The sequence below is a fragment of the Mesoplodon bidens genome, assembly GCF_964165515.1.
Source record: "Mesoplodon bidens genome assembly, chromosome: 10".
NCBI lineage: Eukaryota > Metazoa > Chordata > Mammalia > Artiodactyla > Ziphiidae > Mesoplodon > Mesoplodon bidens.
Window position 1 is genome coordinate 67,199,301 of NC_138172.1, and position 19,549 is coordinate 67,218,849.

Sequence of the window (19,549 nt, forward strand, 5' to 3'; positions counted from 1 at the left end):
GTTCTATTACTTTATTTATTTATAAACTTATTTATTTTACTTTTGGCTGCATTGGGTCTTCATTGCTGTGCGTGGGCTTTCTCTAGTGGTGGTGAGCGGGGGTTACTCTTTGTTGTGGTGCGCAGGCTTCTGATTGCGGTGGCTTCTCTTGTTGCAGAGCACGGGCTCTAGGCATGTGGGCTTCTATAGTTGTGGCACAAGGGCTCAGTAATTGTGGCGCACAGGCTCTAGAGCGCAGGCTCAGTAGCTGTGGCGCATGAGCTTAGTTGCTCCATGGCATGTGGGATCTTCCTGGACCAGGGCTCGAACCCGTGTCCCTTGCATTGGCAGGCGGATTCTTAACCACTCTGCCACCAGGGAAGCCCAGAATGCAAGTTCTTATTTCACTCTTTAGTATGAAAAATAGAGCGAATATGTATTAGGTGTCTAGCATGATACTTAGCTCATAGTAGACTCTCTGTTGTAGTTATTGTACTAAAAGACAACATCTATTAGACTCATTAAAGGCTTTCTGGATGTCTTCATTTTCTAGGCCATTAGTAGATGATAGGGCTTTCCTCTTGCTCTTTGATATATGAAGCTGTATTTCTTCCCATATAGAGGTTTGTTTATTGTAAATGTCCGTCCTCTTGACTTGTACATTTAAAATTTGAGGAGCAAAAAGCTATTTGTGGGAAAGCTGTCCAGTTTGGGAAACTTTTCTTTGTAACCTTCTTGATCAAGTCTTGTATTCCTCAGTTGGTAGATGCTACATGTAGCATGGCCTTGCTTTTTGGCCAGGTGTTTGCTAAGGTTCTTAGTCATCCAAAATGAGTGCTTATTTTTGGATTGACTCCAAGGACAGGATACTGAGTGCCTTTTTGGGAAAGCTAGAAAAGGAATCTGGCAAACAGAGCAGATTTGGGAGGCTGATTAAATATAGATCTCAATAGAGTCTCTGAGAAAGGCTCTGAGATTAAACTAAATCTAAACATATTACAAATAGGGACAAAGAAAATGAGAGAACTTGGACTTAGTTAAAACCAACTTTTTGTTGTTGTGTGTGTGTTTCTTTTGTTTTGTTTTAATTTTCCAAAGTAATATGCCTTGTTCAGCTTTTTTTACTAATGGAAGTGGTTACAGTGCTTACTAAATTATGGAGAAATAACTTAAATTAGTTTAAACAAAAAAGCCTAAGGCAGCAAAATTCAGTCTGTCTAACTTGTAAGTATATATTTTCAAAAATAATTGCCATGTTTCTTTCAAGAACAGGATGTAATTGTTAGAAAGGAAATAATCTGCTTGCAGAAGTCACCTTGGCTACACAGAACTAAAGCAGAGAGGAGGTTCTTAATAAAATGTTTCTGAGAAGGGGGTGGTTACTTGTATCATAGCTGTCTTGCTTCAGAGTAAACAATGGCGTTTGAATCAGAAGTCTTTGCCATGGACTAGTCGCCTGGCATGGCAGGGGTTCACTGCAGGTGGGGGATCGCTTGCTGCATTTTGGAAAGAGTGTATTTTGATTTTGTCAATGGAGGAAGATACTTAAGGCAGTCAAGATCATTTTGGAAAGGGTGTATTTTGATTTTGTCAATGGAGGAAGATACTTAAGGCAGTCAAGGTCATTTTGGAGGTTATTTCAGGCATAAGGCAGTGACTTTGGAAATGAAGAGGAAGGGACAAATTTGTGAACTGTTTTAGAATGTAGACTATCTGGGATTTGGTGACCCCCTGTTGACTCAGTCACCTCCCTAATCTCACCATCACTGAAACTAGCAGTAGGTCACCATTTTGTACAATTCCTATAATGTGTTCTAAAATCCACTAGCCTTTGAAATCACTGACCTATTTGGTACCCTCCCCTGGGGACTGCTACTGCTGTCATTTGGGCAAGCTTTTTCTTAAGCCTCTGTAATTGAAGAGCTCCATTCAGAAGCAGATGGGAATAATTGATTTTCATCCTCCAGAGGCTGGAAAAATCAGAGACCACAGGAGGGTTTTTAAAAAGGAGACCAAACCCAGAAATAAATTTACTCCAGAACCCCTTCTTAAAAGAACTCTCTTAAGAATCTTGTAACCGGAAGCCCATCTCTCTGGAATAGATCTGGCTCGACTTAAAAAAAAAAAAAAAAAAAAGTGGGTGTGTGTGCTGTTAAAGGAAAAATTGTTCTGATACTTGTTAAAAGGATAAGGAAGATTTTCAGACTAGTGCAGTAGGAGTATTGCCATAGGGGAGAGAGACCAGGCTCATCTTCATATACAACAAGGACCAGTGGGGATTTTTGGCCAAAGAGGAGGGTGAGTGAGTCAGTGGATGGAAAATTTCTAAGAGGAGACATCAAGGATAGGGGGATTCTTGCTAAACTGACCTAACAGGATTCTTGCTATAGGCAGGCCAAGGACTTAGACATCAAAGAGGGGGGATGAGGAACTGGATCAGATATCAAGGGTGGGAGAACTCTTGATAAACTTAACAGAAGTCTTGCTAAAACTGGGCTGAGCAGGTCAAAGATAGGATGGGGGACCAAAGTCAAGGCCTAGTTGAAAAGAGTGTCCAGAGGAGCCTGACTAAAATTTGGTCAAGGAGGGTGAGTGTGTGTGTGTGTGTGTGTGTGTGTGTGTGTGTGTTTTATTTGAAAAGTAATACATGCCTCACCCCTAGAACAAATCAGTCTCAACAGTTTGGTATATAGCCTTCCATATGTTAGTATAGGCTTAGAAAAATACACTGTTCTTACAGAAATGAGATCATACTCTACGTACTGTTATGCAGGTGCATTTCCAACTTCATATATCTTCCACGTTTTTTCATGTCAGCACATATACACTGGTCTCATTCTTTAGAATACTTTGCTTCACTTTAGATGTTGATGCCAAACCCTTATATTTTAAATTCCAGTTTATAATTTTTTTCACATACGTTATCCCATTTATTCCATAAAACAACTCTCTCAGGGTAGGGATAGGACAAGTGACATGTCTACTTTATATAAAGTTTAGATGATCTACTAGAGATTTTGTAGCTAATACAATGTGTCAAATCCAGGATTCACTCATATGGGTCAGTTGCATGTGTGAAAAAAAAATTAGATCTTTGACATTCAACTTACAAATTAGCAACATTCAGAATACTATTTTTGTTGTGCTGCTTGGGACATTTAGGAAATATATGTGGTGTGTATTGGACCTAGAATCTGATAATAAATTTCATTTGAGGTGTACATCACTTTTACATTATTAATTTCTATCTTGAAATTTTGTTATTTTAATTTCCTTAAAACAACAAAATAATCATCTTTAAATACTTTAAGATTCAATGAATTCAGTCAGCTTGTAGCTTTCATTATAATGTTGATGCTTTCAGTAGTTACCTTAAGTAACAAGGTTTGTCAGCTAATTGGATTTCTGGAAATGTTAATAGGAGTCTTTTGGTTAACTACCTCTATTTCATTTCCCTCTGGGACCCGGTTCCTACCTAGAATATAGTGCCTCTCTTTCAAGACTCTTTATTGGTTTCCTATAACCCTAGAGAGAAAAAAACGAGTAAGACAGAATGAATGAGGGGTGGGGAATGTGAAGCAGGGCGGAAATGAAAGTGTATGAGCTGTGGGAAATTCATCTTATTCAGGAATGAGAAAAACAGCTGAGAGAGTGGTTTTCAAGAAGATGTATATAGCACAGTGTTAAGATTTTGGAGTTAAACCAGTGTCACCCATTCCAGCTCTGTGACTCTGGTTATTCATCCCCATACTTGTCAGTTTCCTAGGGTTCCCTTATAGGGTTCTGGTGAGAAGTAAACAGTGAGTTGTTTAATCCACTTAAAGTATACTTGGCTCATAGCAAGCATTTAATATTGGCTGTTATTTCCAGGCCTTTTAGACTCAAAATTCCAAGAAAAGGGTCTCAAAGTCTGGATGGAGTAAAGTGACCATATAATTTATTGTCCAGGCCAGGATCCTGTTAATAATTACGCTGGGACAACAGATATAAGCCAGGATTTATGGTTTCCCTAAATTGGAGGAATCTTTGCCCCCAAATGTGACTGATTAAGGCATCTTGCCTTCCTACCCAGCTCAGTTAAGCCTGTGGACTTTGACAAGCCAAGGAGCAAATTATCCTTAAAAGCTTTTCTTGGGCTTCCCTGGTGGCGCAGTGGTTGAGAATCTGCCTGCCAATGCAGGGCACATGGGTTCAAGCCCTGGTCTGGGAGGATCCCACATGCCGCGGGGCGGCTGGCCCCGTGAGCCACAATTACTGAGCCTGCGCGTCTGGAGCCTGTGCTCCACAAGAGAGGCCACGATAGTGAGAGGCCCGCGCACTGCCATGAGGAGTGGCCCCCACTTGCCGCAACTAGAGAAAGCCCTCTCACAGAAACGAAGAGCCAACACAGCCATAAATAAATAAATAAATATTTTTTAAAAAAACCTTTCTGCGTGCGCATGCACACGCGCACGTGCTCGCTCTCTCTCTCTCTCTCTCTCTCTCTCTCTTTGTCATATACTCACTAAACAATAGAAGAAACCTTGCTTTTTCTTTCCAGGTAACATGTTACCTTAGAATATGAATCTGCACATATATTTAGACAAATCTGTACAGTATTTTTTACTCAAAAAATAACTTGACAGGATATTTGAGTTCTTAGAAATAGTTTCCATAATCTAAAAAAGTAATTCACCATAGCCATCTTTAAATAGCTAGGCCCCCTCATGCTTTTATGTGTAGATTTCTCTTACCTGTGTAGATTTCTCACACCTTTATGTGTAGATTTCTCTTACTGCATGTGCCGGGTGCAGTGCTTTCTTGACAGTGAGGATACGGTGGTAAACATAACATATTCCGATCTGCCCGGAAGTTGCTTGTGGTCTAGTGAGAAAGGCAATCAAATAATGACAAATACAGAGCTCTGAACTGAGATCATTGTCATCAAGGCAGAGTACAAGGAGCTCTACAAGTAGCTCATGAAGAGCCCTGCCTGGCCTGGGGAGGAAAGGAAAGAGCTCCCTGAGGAGGAGAGCTTTGCTCAATGCTGAAGGGGAGTTGAAGAGGCAGGATGGAATGGGGGGTTGGGGAGGAGGCAGGAGGGAGCCTGACCTTCTAGGAAAGAAGAGCCTGCATGAGGAGTGCAGAAAACTAGGAAGTGTTTGCTCTTAAAAGATCACCTTGGCTGCAGTGTGGTCACACACCCTTCCCCCTGGTTGCAGAGCCCTTTCATCCCTTTTTCTTGAGAACGGATGCCATTCATCCAAGCGGTCACCCGTGTTCCCTTAGCGTTTACACAGTTCTTTTATAGCATGAATCACACTGCATTATAATTTTTTGCTTCTATGCCTCTGAGGTTCTTTAGGGCAGTGGCTTGGTCTTATTTATTATAAGGAACCTAGAATAGCACAGTGGCTTTTCCGCTCCTTCCCCCTCCCCACAAATATTTGAGTATTTACTCTGTGCCCCGTACTGTGTGCTTGCTGTTTGGGAAGGTGGTACAAGATGGGCACGGTCCCTGCTATCATGGAGCATGCGGTGTGACAGGAGTCAGAATTTTGAACTCTGGAGACCATTTTCATGCAGTTCAGCACTTCTGTGACTTTTCCTGTTGCGGAACAGAAGCAGTGAATGCTGGAGTGTTAAGAAGCCAGGCTAAGGTAAATTGAATCAAATAAAAGATAAGGGCCCCCAAAGTAATAGCGTAAACAGTGAGGGAAATATGGCTTGTAAAAATGTGATTGCACATTATTCCTCGTGACTGCATCACAGTAAGAGCAGCGCGCTCCCGCAGTGGTATCATGTCTCAGGTTGTCATATCCATGTCCATGTTGAGACTGTGCTCCCTCCTGCCACCATTGCCATTCCCCCTTCCCCTTACCGGCGTTGATAGGGAGGCAGTGATTGAACATAGCAGTTACTGGCATGAATGTACAAGGTTTCTAACAGTCCCTGCTCTCCAGGAACTTGCTGGCTTGTGTGTATGTGTGGGGGGCAGAGGGGTGGGTATTGTGTGTGCACAGATTACTGACTAGAAACAGAAGACCCTTGTTCTTGGCAGGAGAGGGGAGAGCTCCTTGCTGGCTTTGTGGAAAAAGGGGGCCATCCTTCCAAGTTTTTTGTGTGAGTTGTGTCACCTGTGAGGTTAAAATGGGGCGTTGCCTTTCCACTGTGTTTCTCTCTCATAAGGGAATAAACCCTTCAAAGTCACTGCCTTTCGTCACATGTTTGAAACACAAAATGCATGGCCACAAAAGCCAAGGTGACCAGAAATATACATTTCGTAGTTGACAAGGACTTGTCTTAGCCTGACGTGTTGTGTCAGAATCGTTTCTGCACCATCCTTACCAGGGGGCATTTGTACACACCTGAATTCTTTTCTGGGAAAGCAGCCACTTCTAGCTCTTAGCTCTGAGCTTCAGGTGTTTCCTCCATATTTCTGATTATTATGCTTATGTTGCTATTTTTTTTCTTTTTTTTGTGGTACGCGGGCCTCTCACTGTTGTGGCCTCTCCAGTTGCGGAGCACAGGCTCTGGATGCGCAGGCTCAGCGGCCATGGCCCACGGGCCCAGCCGCTCTGCGGCATGTGGAATCTTCCCGGACTGAGGCACGAACCCGTGTCCCCTGCATCGGCAGGCGGACTCTCAACCACTGCACCACCAGGAAAGCCCCCTAAATATTCTTTTCCACATTCCAGGCAGAACCGTCAGTTGATCTTGTCAGTTTTATTTTCTCCCACAGATGCCAAAGCCCTGCATCCTCCAGCGATGGTTGGGTATTTCTGAGGCTTGCTGTACACTTGATTCCCTTTGCCTTTTTTTGTCCCCTTTCCTGGATGCCTGTCTTCTTCTTTCTTGGTTTGCTCGTTTTTTTGGTAGAGCACATCCTCCAGTCACTTTCTGATAAAAGGGCGTGTGGGAGGTAAAATTTAAGACTCTGCATGGATAAAAATATCTTTATTCTCTGTTTATACTTGACTGATTCTTTGTCTGCTATAGAATTCTAGGTTGGAAATCATTTCACCTTCGAATTTTGAAAGCGTTGCTCCTTTGTATTATGGCTTACAGAAACGAAAGCCATAAGACTTTTTGAAAGTCTTGAAATTATTGAAAGTTCTGATGCCAGTCAGTCCTTTGTATGCGAACTGTTTTTCCTCTCTGGAGACTGTATTCTCTTTATCCCATGTATTCTAAAATTTCAGTGTGCCTTGGGATGGGTCTTTTAAAAAATTATTTATTGTACTAAGTATAAGATGGACTCTTTGAACTGGAAGTTCATATCCTTCAGTTCTAGGAAAATTTATTTCTTTGATAATTTTCTCCTCTCCTCTTTCTTTCTCTGGAACTCTTGGTCCTCTAATTTTCTTATCTTTTCTGTGGAATTTCCTATCTCTTTTTTGGTTCCACTTTCTGAAGGATTTACTGAGCTTTATCTTCTAGCTCTTTATTTATACTTATATTTCTACTGTAATTTTTTAAAAATTATTTTATTTATTTTTGGCTGCATTGGGTCTTTGTTGCTGTGCACGGGCTTTCTTTAGTTGCAGCGAGTGGGGGCTATTCTTCATTGTGGTGCGCGGGCTTCTCATTGCGGTGGCTTCTCCTGTTGCAGAGCACGGGCTCTAGGTGCGCAGGCTTCAGTAGTTGTGGCATGCGGGCTTCCGTAGTTGTGGCACATGGGCTCACTAGTTGTGGCTCACAGGCTCTAGACCGCAGGCTCAGTAGTTGTGGCTCATGGGCTTAGTTGCTCCACGGCATGTGGGATCTTCCCAGACTAGGACTTGAACCCATGTCCCCTGCATTGGCAGGCAGATTCTTAACCACTGTGCCACCAGGGAAGTCCCACTACTATAATTTTTTAATTTCCAAAAGCTTTACACTGATTGTTTCAATTTTTTCTAATCCAGTTCTTGTGTGATAATAGGCTTTTTTTTTTTTTGCGGTACGCGGGCCTCTCACTGCTGTGCCTCTCCCGTTGCGGAGCACAGGCCCCGGACGCGCAAGCCCAGCGGCCATGGCCCACGGGCCCAGCCGCTCCACGGCACGTGGGATCCTCCCGGACTGGGGCACGAACCCGCGCCCCCTGCATCGGCAGGCGGACTCCCAACCACTGCGCCACCAGGGAAGCCCTGATAATAGGCTTTTTTGGTTGAGGTTTTATTTGGTTCCGTAGAGTTCCTTTATTCTGTTTGTTTTGTGCTCTCTCTTTTCATGTTGAATGCTTTCCTCAAATGTATGGTGATCCTTGGTTGTCATTTTCATTTAAAAGTGAGACACCAAAAAAAGCCGATTGGATGGTCTATACAGAGGTGGGATGAACTTGTCAGGGATGGGTTTTATATGCTCTGTCTAGGGAGTTTGGGCAGAAATCCACCTGCTTTGTTGGGGAATCCCTGAAAGTCAGCATCTATTGAACCTTTCTGTGGAGTCATTTGGTTTCTACAGGAAAAAATCTTCTAACCTTCTGTTCGCAAGTGGAGGGTAGGGCTCTTAGCATTTTGGGAGCCAAGTGGGTGAGCAGGTCTGGAACCTCGTCCTTCAGGATGTAAACTTCCTTTTAGGGCCTTTGTTTTCGGTACAGTGCCTCTTCCTAACTTCTGCTGTTCCTAAAGTCCCTGGGTTTAGAGCCCACCTGGTTCAGTTTCTTCGCAAAGTAAATCCACCTTCTCCTGCCTGGGTGCAGGGGTAATAGGCTACTGGCTGCCCTGGATGTGACCGGAGACCTGGTGGGCTAATGCTGCTGCATACAGAATTTGTGTCAAGTCCTCGTTTTCAGCCCCTCCTCATCTCTGGTCTCCTGTGCCACCAGGTACTTGTAATCACTGACCCTTCCCAGGGTGCTTGTGTGAATTGGCATCCCCTTCTCTGGATGCAGGGATTCACTTTCTCAGCTTTGCTAATTTATCTACTTTTCATCTTCCAAACATGTTGACATTTTATGTTCACTGTTATCCTTCTGGTATTCTTTTTTTGTTTGTTTTTACTCTCGTTGTAGTGGGTTTCAGGATTGAGCAGAAATAAATATACATGTTCAGTTTTTCCCAGTCAACTAGAATTCCTTTGGCATTGTTTTGGGGGTTTCTTGTCTGATCGTTTCATGTCTGTAAGTTGTGTCTTTCTCCAAAGATCACAGGATTCTTTGACAATGGGAATGGTTTCCTAGACTCCTTATTATCTCTCCTTTTACCTTCAACAGTTAATTATGTAGAAAGCATTTTAGTAAGGATGTGTCAAATTCATTTGAGTAAGATGAAGTCTTTTTAAAATTAGACTGACTTTGGACAATGTTTCCTTCTGTTGGAAAACTGCCAGTCCTTCCTGAGGTTCAGAGATAAATCTGCCTTTGCAAGGATAACTAAAAGAGGAAAACAGAGAAGGCCTTTGGCAGAAAAAGGCTGATGAGACAAACTCCTGTTTAGACCTTAATGATTTAATGAAGAATTGATGGAGAGCTGCCCAGAACCTCTCTTCCCCCTCAAGTTTGTTGCCGTTGCTCCCTCTTCACAGGGTCAGTGATGGAGCAGGCCCTTTTCCGACTTGGTGTTCTGAGAGTCTTTGACCTCCTGAGAACTAATGCAGGAGGAGACCCACAGAGCTCCAAGTTCTTTTGTGTTTTTTTAAAAAATAAATTTATTTATTTATTTTTGGCTGCATTGGGTTTCTGTTGCTGCTCGCGGGCTTTCTCTAGTTGCGACAAGTGGGGGCTACTCATCGCGGTGTGCGGGCTGGTGGCTTCTCTTGTTGCGGAGCACGGGCTCTAGGCATGTGGGCTTCAGTAGTTGTGGCACGTGGGCTCAGTAGTTGTGGGTCGTGGGCTCAGTAGTTGTGGCTCACGGGCTCTAGCGTGCAGGCTCAGTAGTTGTGGCGCACGGGCTTAGTTGCTCCGTGGCATGTGGGATCTTCCCGGACCGGGACTCGAACCTGTGTCCCCTGCACTGGCAGGCAGATTCTTAACCACTGAGGCACCAGGGAAGTCCCTCCAAGTTGTTTTGTCTCAACAGTTAAGGTCAAGAGCCTGAATAAAGTAGAAGGAATATGCACTAGAAGTCAGACGTGGGATTTTGTTTCAGTTCCACGTTAATTAGCTATATGACAATCAGTAAGTCATTTGGACTTCAGTTTTCCTACCTGTAAGATGGAAATAACAACATGTATTCCCTACTTTATAATATCGTTGTAAGGGCAACATACATGTTTGTCAACATTTGAGCATTGTCATTTTAAACTAACCATGTAACCATGGTGTTCCAGACCCTCATCTGCCTACTGACTGGACATCTACACATGGGAGTCCAAATTCATTTCAGCCTCAGCTAATCCAAAACAAAACTCCCTGTGCCTCCTCCCCTCCCCTGCCTCATACTGCCACAATCACAAAACAAAGCAACACTGGTTTTCCTCCTCAAATTACTCTCTCATTAGCCACTGAATTGTTCACACACACCCACCCCTGCCCAATTTGGTCACCAGATCCTGTCTTTTCTATTGAATCTGTCCTTTTTTCTCAGCACTCCTTACCACTGCCTTTGTTCAGGTCCTTACTTCATGCCTGAATTGCTAACTTCTAGCTGGGCTCCCTGGATCTAGTCACACACTTCTTCCAGTCTATTGTCTATACAAATGCTTAGCATAATGATTTTTTTTCAAATTCTGAAATATTTAAAACCATCAACAGTATGGTGAATAACAAATTCACTAAGTTCCCACTTCCCAGCTGTCAACAGAAGGATTTTTGTAAAACTTACATCTGATCATTCCCTGCTTGAAACTTTCAGTGGCCCACAGGACCCTTCATGACCTGGCTCTGCCTGCCTCTCCATCCTCGCATTCACCATCATGCTCCAGCCACTCACAGGTACTTGCACTTGCCCCAGTTTGCTGGGACTACTCAGGAGACCTTGAATTTGCGCGTTTCCTCCTTGTTTCTCCTGCCTGGCTGATTCCATCTGAGCTTTAAAGGCTCAGCTTAAGTGTCTCGTCTTCTGCAAAGCCTCCCTTATTCCCATCTCCCTGTGAGCTATGCTTTGCATACTTCCCAGAATTCACGCAGTGTGTCGTCATTTGTTTACTTGTCTGACTTCCCCACTCTCCTCAAGGGTGGAGACTATAACTTTCTGGCGTATGGAAGATAGTGCCTAAACATTTACTCAGTTGAACTGGGTTGGACACTCTGCCAGCCCATTGAGATGCCATTACTTGTCTGTGTGAAGTAAGCAGTTAGGTAACTGGACAACATGAAGCAAGCTTGCTGACAGCTAAGAGCCACTGTAGGATATCGTTTAGTCCTGATCCCACAGAGCAGTCACAGATGAAAGTGGACTGGCCACTTTGGTTCCAACTTATGGTTCTTCTGTCTCTGTGTTTTATGTAAAGATATCTCAGATGCAGTATGCTTACATGTCCCATCAAGAGATTGTTGCCATTTTTAATGGATAGAGAGTAGCAGGTTCGTTACACTACATAGAGATCATGTCACACTGGGGTCGCAGGTTAGGAAAAACCGAATGTTAGAAGTTGCAAACTGGTAGCCCTGGACAGTTCCTTGCACAGTGCTGTGCTCTTGGAAACATGAAGGATTCCCTTAAAGGGCTTAAAATATATAGTATGGAAGTGCAGCATAAAGAATTCACTGTGGTCCAAGGTCAGATGTAATCAGTGCTGTGGTGATGGTGCACTAAATGTTTAGGGATCTCCTGTACCTTTTTTTTTTTTTTTTCTCCTGGTTCTCTTGGTGCTCTCTGCTCTGCTTTTGTTTGTCAGTGATCAGCCCTTTGGTACTTACTGCTTTAGAGAAACTTAATAGGACAGCTGTGATAGGGAGGAAGGCCTAGATTGTAAATAACTCTTTTCTCGGGCTGCCAAAAAGGAAGAAACTTGGGTGGAGGGGGATGTTACTACCATCCTGTCTGAAGCTAAGATTCCAAGCAGAGAGATGACAGTTCTCCATCTTCATTTAGGTTTTATTTAATATATTCCGCATTCCCCCCAAATTTTCTACATGAGCATTTAGAAGAAATGCTAGTTAGAGAAAAAGGAGGGGGAAAGGCCTTATCCAGTTGCAGCTTTATGCAGGAAAGTGCTTATCTTTCTGCCTTGTCTTTTCTCATTGTTTTGAGGTAGTTTTAGTGCTGGTAGGGGATATCCAAACTTAATCACCTCTAAACCGGAGACATGGAGGTAAACGTTAGAAAATGACAGAGGGCTTGCTCAGTTCTGCCTTTTTGTTAAAAGCAAGGGCAGTTCAAACCTCAGTTTTAAGGTTACTTTGGGACCGGGATTGAGATGGTTGAAGAGGTAGCAGGTTCCTAATGCAGTACTAGGAGCTGACAGACCTGAGCTCCCGCTGCTTTAACCAGTGTTACTGTTCCCTTTTTCCCAACTCCTCTTGTTTATTCCAGTCATCTTGCTATTGTGTGTGACCTTGTATGACTGCACCTTCACTTCATCTTGTCATCCGGTTGGATCACGAAGTCCCTGTTTGGCCAAAGGCCAAGAACACCATAAATGGGAGTTTTGGATCTGCCACTGATTTGGCTTGTAATTTGGGGCAAATAATTTGTTTTTGGACTTTAGTGTCACCTAGTTTATAATAGAATGATGATTTTTTGTCTTGTGGGGCAATTTGAAACTAAGTATGAAAATTGTACCTCCTAGATTTTCCAGATCTGTTTCACTTTCCATCGTTCTATTCATTGTCAGGCATAGGTATATCATTTTTGGTTTAGGAAATGAGGTATAAATGTGATAAAGAGATCATTGCTTTTAACTCTTTGTTTGGAAGGTGCTATAGGAATCCAAGTTTAATGGAGGATGGGGACACCAGGAAGAAACTCAAGCTCCTGACCTTGTCACCAGCTTCCTTAATTGACAAGGAACAAATAATGTAGCTGTCAGAGTACACATGTCCTCTCTTTTCACTTAAAATTTATCTTAAGCTTTTAAGCCAAATACCTACATGCTTATTAAAGTGACCCGTGTCACACATATACAACCATTTATTATTAACATTTCATTTTTTTCTCTTCTTTTCCCTGTACGTAGGTTCCTTCCCCTCTTTAAAAAAAATATTCTAAAAAGACTACTACATGAATATATTCTCACTGTGTTTTATATAGTGTGGTAGAGCAGAACGCGAAAGTCCCCCTTCACCACTCTGTGGTGCCCCCGTGACACACGCTTCCTTCCCCAGAGGGAACCACCGTCAACACTGGATGAGCATGCTTCCCATCGCCATCCAAGGGTGTGTGTGTGTGTGTGCGTGTGTGTGTGTGCGTGCATGTGTGTACTTATAAAATGAGGGCTCATCTTTTGACTTATACAGTGACTTCTTTTTTTCACTTTGCTGTAACACAGCATGTCTTATAAAATCTTTCCACGTCAGGACACATAAGTCCAACTTGTTTTCTTTCCTTTCTTGTTGTTGTTAACTGTTACGTAATAATTCATTTTATTGGGGTACCTGGTATTTAACTCCCTACCTATAGGTGGACGTTAAGTGTGTAGTTCTTACTCTTACAGTGGATCAGTCCTGAACAAGGATGTGTCTTTGTGCGCATGTACAAGCGTTTCTGTTGGATGGTGCCTGAAGTGGAAATGCTGGCCCAGAGTGAATGCCTATTTTTGGTTTTGGTGGGTGCTGCCAAATTGTCTTCCCAGAGGAATTCACCAATTTAAACTCATACCGGTGATATTTAAGAGTGTGTGTTTCCCTGATCTTTACAAGTGTTTTATAATGTCATCATTTTCATTTTTGTCAGTCTGATAGGTGAAAAGTGGTATGTGATTATTTTAATTGGCATTCTTCTAGGTTGTGTTTCTGTAGATCTAGCCTTGTCTCATTTCTGCCTTTTAGGAATCCCTCAACATTGCCAGTTACTTGATAACATTTTTTCTTATTTTCTTAGGCTGAATCTCTCTATCTATTTTATGTCCATCAATTATCTGTGGTGTAGGGTGGGAATCGTTTCACTTCATACAACTTTAGACAGGAGATGGGGTAAACTTGTGCACTCAATCCACAATCCTGATAAATGTCTCTCATATATATTTTTTCTCTACAATATTTACAATTTTCTTTCTTTTTTCTCCTTAGCATTATATTGTAACCTCTATTCTGTCTTATTACATAGCAATATAAATAATATATAATATTCTGTGTGTCTCCACCTTAGTTATCATAGTCATTTCTCTGTTGATGGACTTTTGGGCTATTTCTAAAATTTTATTGTTATAAATAATGCTGCTTCCAACATCTGTGTATAAAGCCTCTGGGCCCAGATGGTTTTACTGGTGATTATAATTTTAGTGCTCTATGTCAGTGATTCCTGAATATAGAAATGCGTAGATAGCTGCCCAGGTGATCTGTGACTTAAACCTAATACTGATATCACCCAATAACGATAGCACAAAAAGCAAAAACTTTAGACCAGCTTCCTTTATGAATGCAGATGTGAAAATGCTAAGTAAAATACTCTCAAGTAGAAGTCACTGATATGGCCCTAATGGATAATGGCCAAATAAGGTTTATTCCAGGAATGAAAGAATGGCTCAATATTAAGAAAGCTATTGGTAACATTTTAGTTGGTTCACTGTGAAAAACTATGATATTATCCATAGATGCAAGAACGTATTTAAATTAAACAGTATTTCTAATACATTTAAAAAGGAAAAAAATAAGATACTGCCTTTACATGTTACAGAGTGTCTACCTCAGACTAACTGCCAGTAACATTAGCAGGACAAAACAAGGCTGCCCTCTACTACTTAATAGTATTTTAGAAGCTCTGGCCAGTGTAGTCAGGTATGAAACAGAAGTCAGAATTAAGGCTTTGAGGATTAAATGAGATGACATTTCAACCGTCTTAGTCTGGTATTTCTGATTCAAATAAGGCACTCAAATTGTAGATTCTGTTGTTATTCTTTTTATTACCAATAAGACATATTCACAAAGGAAAGACAGAATTGTCCCTTGCATCTTAACACATGTATCCTGGTGCTTTTATGAATGTGGGTTCTTTGATCTTGGTCCTTGTGGTTGAATGATCCTGATTATCTGGTCTAGAGTTTCTCTCAAGCCTTCAGTCACCAGGAGTAGAGGTGGGTACTCAGTACCTGTAACTGACTGAGTGGTTTGGTTCAGTGATTTTTTTAAAATTTTTGGCTGCATTGGGTCTTTGTTGCGGTATGCAGGCTTCTCATTGCGTTGGCTTCTCTTGTTGCAGAGCATGGGCTCTAGGCGTGCGGCCTTCGTAGTTGTGGCACGCAGGCTTAGTAGTTGTGGCTCGCAGGCTCTAGAGCGCAGGCTCAGTAGTTGTGGCACACAGGCTTACTTGCTCTGCAGCATGTGGGATCTTCCCGGACCAGGGATCAAACCGGTGTCCCCTGCATTGGCAGGCTGATTCTTAACCACTGCGCCACCAGGGAAGTCCCTGGTTCAGTGATATTTTTGATGACCTTTCAACGAGCTGTTCTTACAATCCTGACAGTACTCAGAGACACGAGTCCCAGACTGAGTGAATAATAAAGTTACCAATGAAGAGAATGATACAGGAAAACAAGCTCTGAAATGATGACACCGTTGTCTTGATACTTGACTCCTTGTTCAGCACCCCACTGTGTACCCTCAGTGCTGTGCATTTCTGTAGTAAATAGCTGCTTTCTTTTATCGGGAGTCATGTGGAAGTAACCCGTTTGGTTAACCACCACACAGAATTCTTTTCCAGGCAGCTAGCTGTCTCTAAATTTGGTTTGTGACTTCAGTCTTTTTTTTTCCCCCTGTAGCATCTGGAGAGGGCCAAATGTGAACTGTGTTGACAGCACTGGGTATACACCTTTGCACCATGCTGCTTTGAATGGCCATAAGTAAGTATTAACGTGCTACATTCCTGCCCCACTCTTCAGAACCCAAGCCTTCAGATTGTCTTTTTAAATTTTTTCCTTCTGTAAAGGTGTACAAAGCAGGGATGCTGAAGAACAGAGAAAAACTAAATTTAGTCCGTCCAGAATTCTTGAGTGTCTCTTTAGTGTATAATATAAACGTCCTTCCCCACCCCACTCCCAAAATAACTTTAACCAAAGGTTAAGTTTTACCTTTCTTCTGCTTATTCTTTTCGCCTTTGAAATGGGGCAGTGCCTTACAGTGATCTGAATACGAAGCTCAGATGTGGGGCAGCCAGAACATAATGGTGCTGGATAATGTATTATGTAACCAGCCCCTTTATAAACTGAAAATAGATCGAGTGGTCATGAGAAACTTTCTTTCTGTTGACTTTATCTTTCTGCTTGCCACTCTTTCCTCATAAAATTAGCCTTGTCCACAACAAGAACCATTTTTAAGGGGAAAAATAAATAAATAATATGGCCTATTTAATTCCCTTGAGTATAGAGAGGTTATCAGGAATTTGTGATTTGTGTGGGGTTTGTCTGGGAAGTTTTCTGGAGAAGGTGTGCTTTGGCGAGGGGGTGGGTGGTGGTTTGAGAGAAGGCACAGGTTTCAGTGGTTTGGCAGCTTGAAGACAGCGCTGCCCTTCAAGTGAGAGAGAATGGCAAGGCTCAGAGCAGGAGCAGGCCGAGTGGTGGAGTACAGTGCGTAGATTTGCCAGGAAGAAGGAAAACCAGAGTGTAACGGAAGACAGGGCATCGGGGAGAGTTTGAGGCATAATACTAAAGGAGATAAGCAGTAGAAGTTTAGTTTTGATGAGAAAGGATTATTGGGACCATTTAGATTTTTCCGAGCGAGAACAGGGCCCTACCACCTCATGGTATTCTGTCTCACTTTTGCAATATTTGGCCCAGCCTAATTGATGCTGATGTGCCGGAAAGAAGCAATGGCTGTTTCCTTCTACATTAAACTTTTCTAAGGTATATGGAATGTGATCATTTCCTGTAATGTGGTCTTTTCTATAACCATCTTAGACAAAGCTTACAGAAAATCTGTAGAGACTCCCTCCACCTTAAATGGTGGGGTAACCTGAATTAAAGTGAATCTCAGACTTAAATGACTGTAGCTTGTTAGCCAAGTTCATCTCCAGATGCTGTTTTTATTTACAGTGGAGATTTTCTTTGACCTCATGTGCATGGGGATAGTTATACATTTATATCTACTTAATTAGTGGTGTCACCAAGAAGGAAGCCAAGTCCTTCTTTCTGGATGTATCAAGTGATACCATATACATCTGGCTTATGTTTGCAACCACTTTAATTCCGCTCTGCCTGTCCGCTTCCAGCTCCCACATCACTAAATGCTCTGGATAATGTGGTGAATAATGATATTTGTTTTGCATGACTGCTTTTATGTAAATTCTATCCCTGAATGCTGTTTCAACATCACAAACAAGGAAATATTGCAAGGTTTAGACAAGGGGACCAGACGTTTTCAAAATAATGGAAAATAGATGGATTATGTAGAAAGCCCAGATACACTGGGAGGTGATGAGTCAGTGTAGTGTGCCTCAAGATGGCTCAGCTGCTGTCAACAGCTGTACAAGGAGCTCATGGAATAAAAGGAAGAGCTGGGCGGTGAGCTCAGGTAGAGATGGGGAGCCAGATGAGATAATCTCTGTGAAAGGGCTTTGTGCCAAACAGATGTGCAGAACTGTTAGTACGAAAGACTTGTGGGTTCTGCAAACTCATGATCGATTTTTGCCTTCTAGGGATGTGGTCGAGGTTCTTCTGAGGAACGACGCGCTGACCAACGTGGCTGACTCTAAAGGCTGTTACCCTCTGCACTTGGCAGCCTGGAAAGGAGATGCCCAGATAGTGCGATTGCTCATCCATCAAGGGCCCTCACACACCAAAGTCAATGAACAGGTTGGAGGGAAGGGAAGCTTTCTCCACTCAGCTACAGCCAGACCTTGGTAGCCCCATCACCGTCTCAGTCCCGTAGCTCAGATCTCAGGGAACCAGCTCTTCCCTGGACTAAGGGTGATACCCCTCTTCCCAGCGCTGCTCCTTCTAGTGCGTCAGGGAAACCTTGTACCATGAAGGGTGCATTTCATATGCATTTGAATCATGGAGATTTGGAATAGTACTGTAACAAAGTTATAAATACTCACCTCACGTGCAAAACTGGAAATAATGCAAATCCTGCAAAATTGCCCAGGCTTCATTTCAAACTGGTGGGCTTTTGCCATCAACGTGGCAGTGCAGCTTTAGCTGATAAACAGAAATACTCCCAGCATGTGTTGGTACTATGTGAACCATGCCGTTGTTTTACATGCATTAGAACTTGCAGAAGTGGTGGTGCGAGTGCTAGTGCTGAAAAATGAACTCACAAAGACACGTGAGTGGAGGTCTGAGGTGATTCAGCAGAATGAAGATCATTTCCATGGGTCCTCTAATGTTCATTTACTACTGACCATGCTTTGACAAAGCAGAGAGAATTCTCAAAAAATAAAAAAGGCAGCATTTGAGCAGAAACACCACACACTGGCCATGGATTCAGGTACTCTGAGACTGTACCTTCTCTTGTTTATATTTATTCCTTTGGGAAAGTTATATTTGAATTATATAAGTTCTAGACAAACCTCTCATAAAATACACCTCCCTGTAGTTTGGATCTGAGATGGTGTCGATTTGCGAGGAGATGGGCCCTCTCTGAATGACAAGCCATTCTCCTGTTTCCCTCTCTGCTCTGAACTGAAGTAGATACTTTTCTTATTTGCTTGAAGGAGAGAGATGCTGCCCTTTCTCAATAAGCTTAGGACTGTTTTACTAGTGACTTTGCTGAGAGGAGATTGTTCAGTTGCCTGTAGGATTAGATCAGGGTTATTCCTCAAAAAAATAGGAAACCATTCTTGAAGTCCCCCTGTCAGCAAGACCATGCACATTCTCAGTGAGCTGTTAAGAGCACGCTTTTGATTCAGAGAAGGGCAGCTTCACTGTGAGGGGTGAGAAAACTACAGCAGTGCTCCCAGCTCTCTCCATTTGGAGATTGTGTGTGTACAGCTGTTCATCGGCCTCCCTTTCCCCCTTCTGGCTGTATTTTCTGGGTAGGTGAGCAACAGACATTCAAGATCATCAATGAGGATGTTTGTTTTATAACATTAGGAAGGAAAATTGTCTCTTTAGAATTGCCTCTTTAGAACCTAAATGCAATTTTACTTCTCCTGTCTAATGTGACAGTAATTTCTCTTATCTGGAGGAAATTTATAAAAGAGGTTTGCTTTTAACTAATATTCCTCAATGTGGAAAAATCTAGTCACCCATTAAAGTCCTTCTCGTTTAAGAAATTTTCAGCCACCATTTCTAATCCTGTCTTTGCTCACTTTTGCCTTGGAACACAGCTGCTTGGATTTTTGAGCCACTTGAGTGTGCTAGCTTGTCCTGCTCACAGCCGCCTCCCGCCTGGAGTGTCCATTGATAAGTGGGACCCAGCCCAGTGCTTTGCATATCTGGCAGGCAGGTGGGTGGGGCAGGGGCTGGGCACAACGTCTGCAATAGCTCGAAAAACCTAATGCATCTAGGCAGTGGTTACAAGTACTTCGCTGATTTATTAAAAACCATTAACATTGCTTCAGTTGGAAGCTTGGATGAGAGGGGTGATGAGCGCTGTGCCCTGGAGGTTGTCTTCCCCGTTAACTTCCTTTTGAGG

The 19,549-nt window shown here is 42.6% G+C and overlaps 1 protein-coding gene across 7 annotated transcripts in view; it reads left to right on the top strand.

Annotated features, from left to right (window-relative positions):
* The window catches only part of ANKS1A (ankyrin repeat and sterile alpha motif domain containing 1A), a 188,739-nt gene that overhangs the window by 57,292 nt on the left and 111,898 nt on the right, over positions 1-19,549 (top strand). For all 7 annotated transcript variants that reach the window (XM_081245311.1, XM_081245312.1, XM_081245314.1 and 4 more), the window contains exons 2-3: positions 15,739-15,819; positions 17,610-17,766. In XM_081245311.1, the coding sequence (XP_081101437.1) occupies positions 15,739-15,819; positions 17,610-17,766 (238 nt within the window). The remainder of the gene's footprint in view (positions 1-15,738; positions 15,820-17,609; positions 17,767-19,549) is intronic.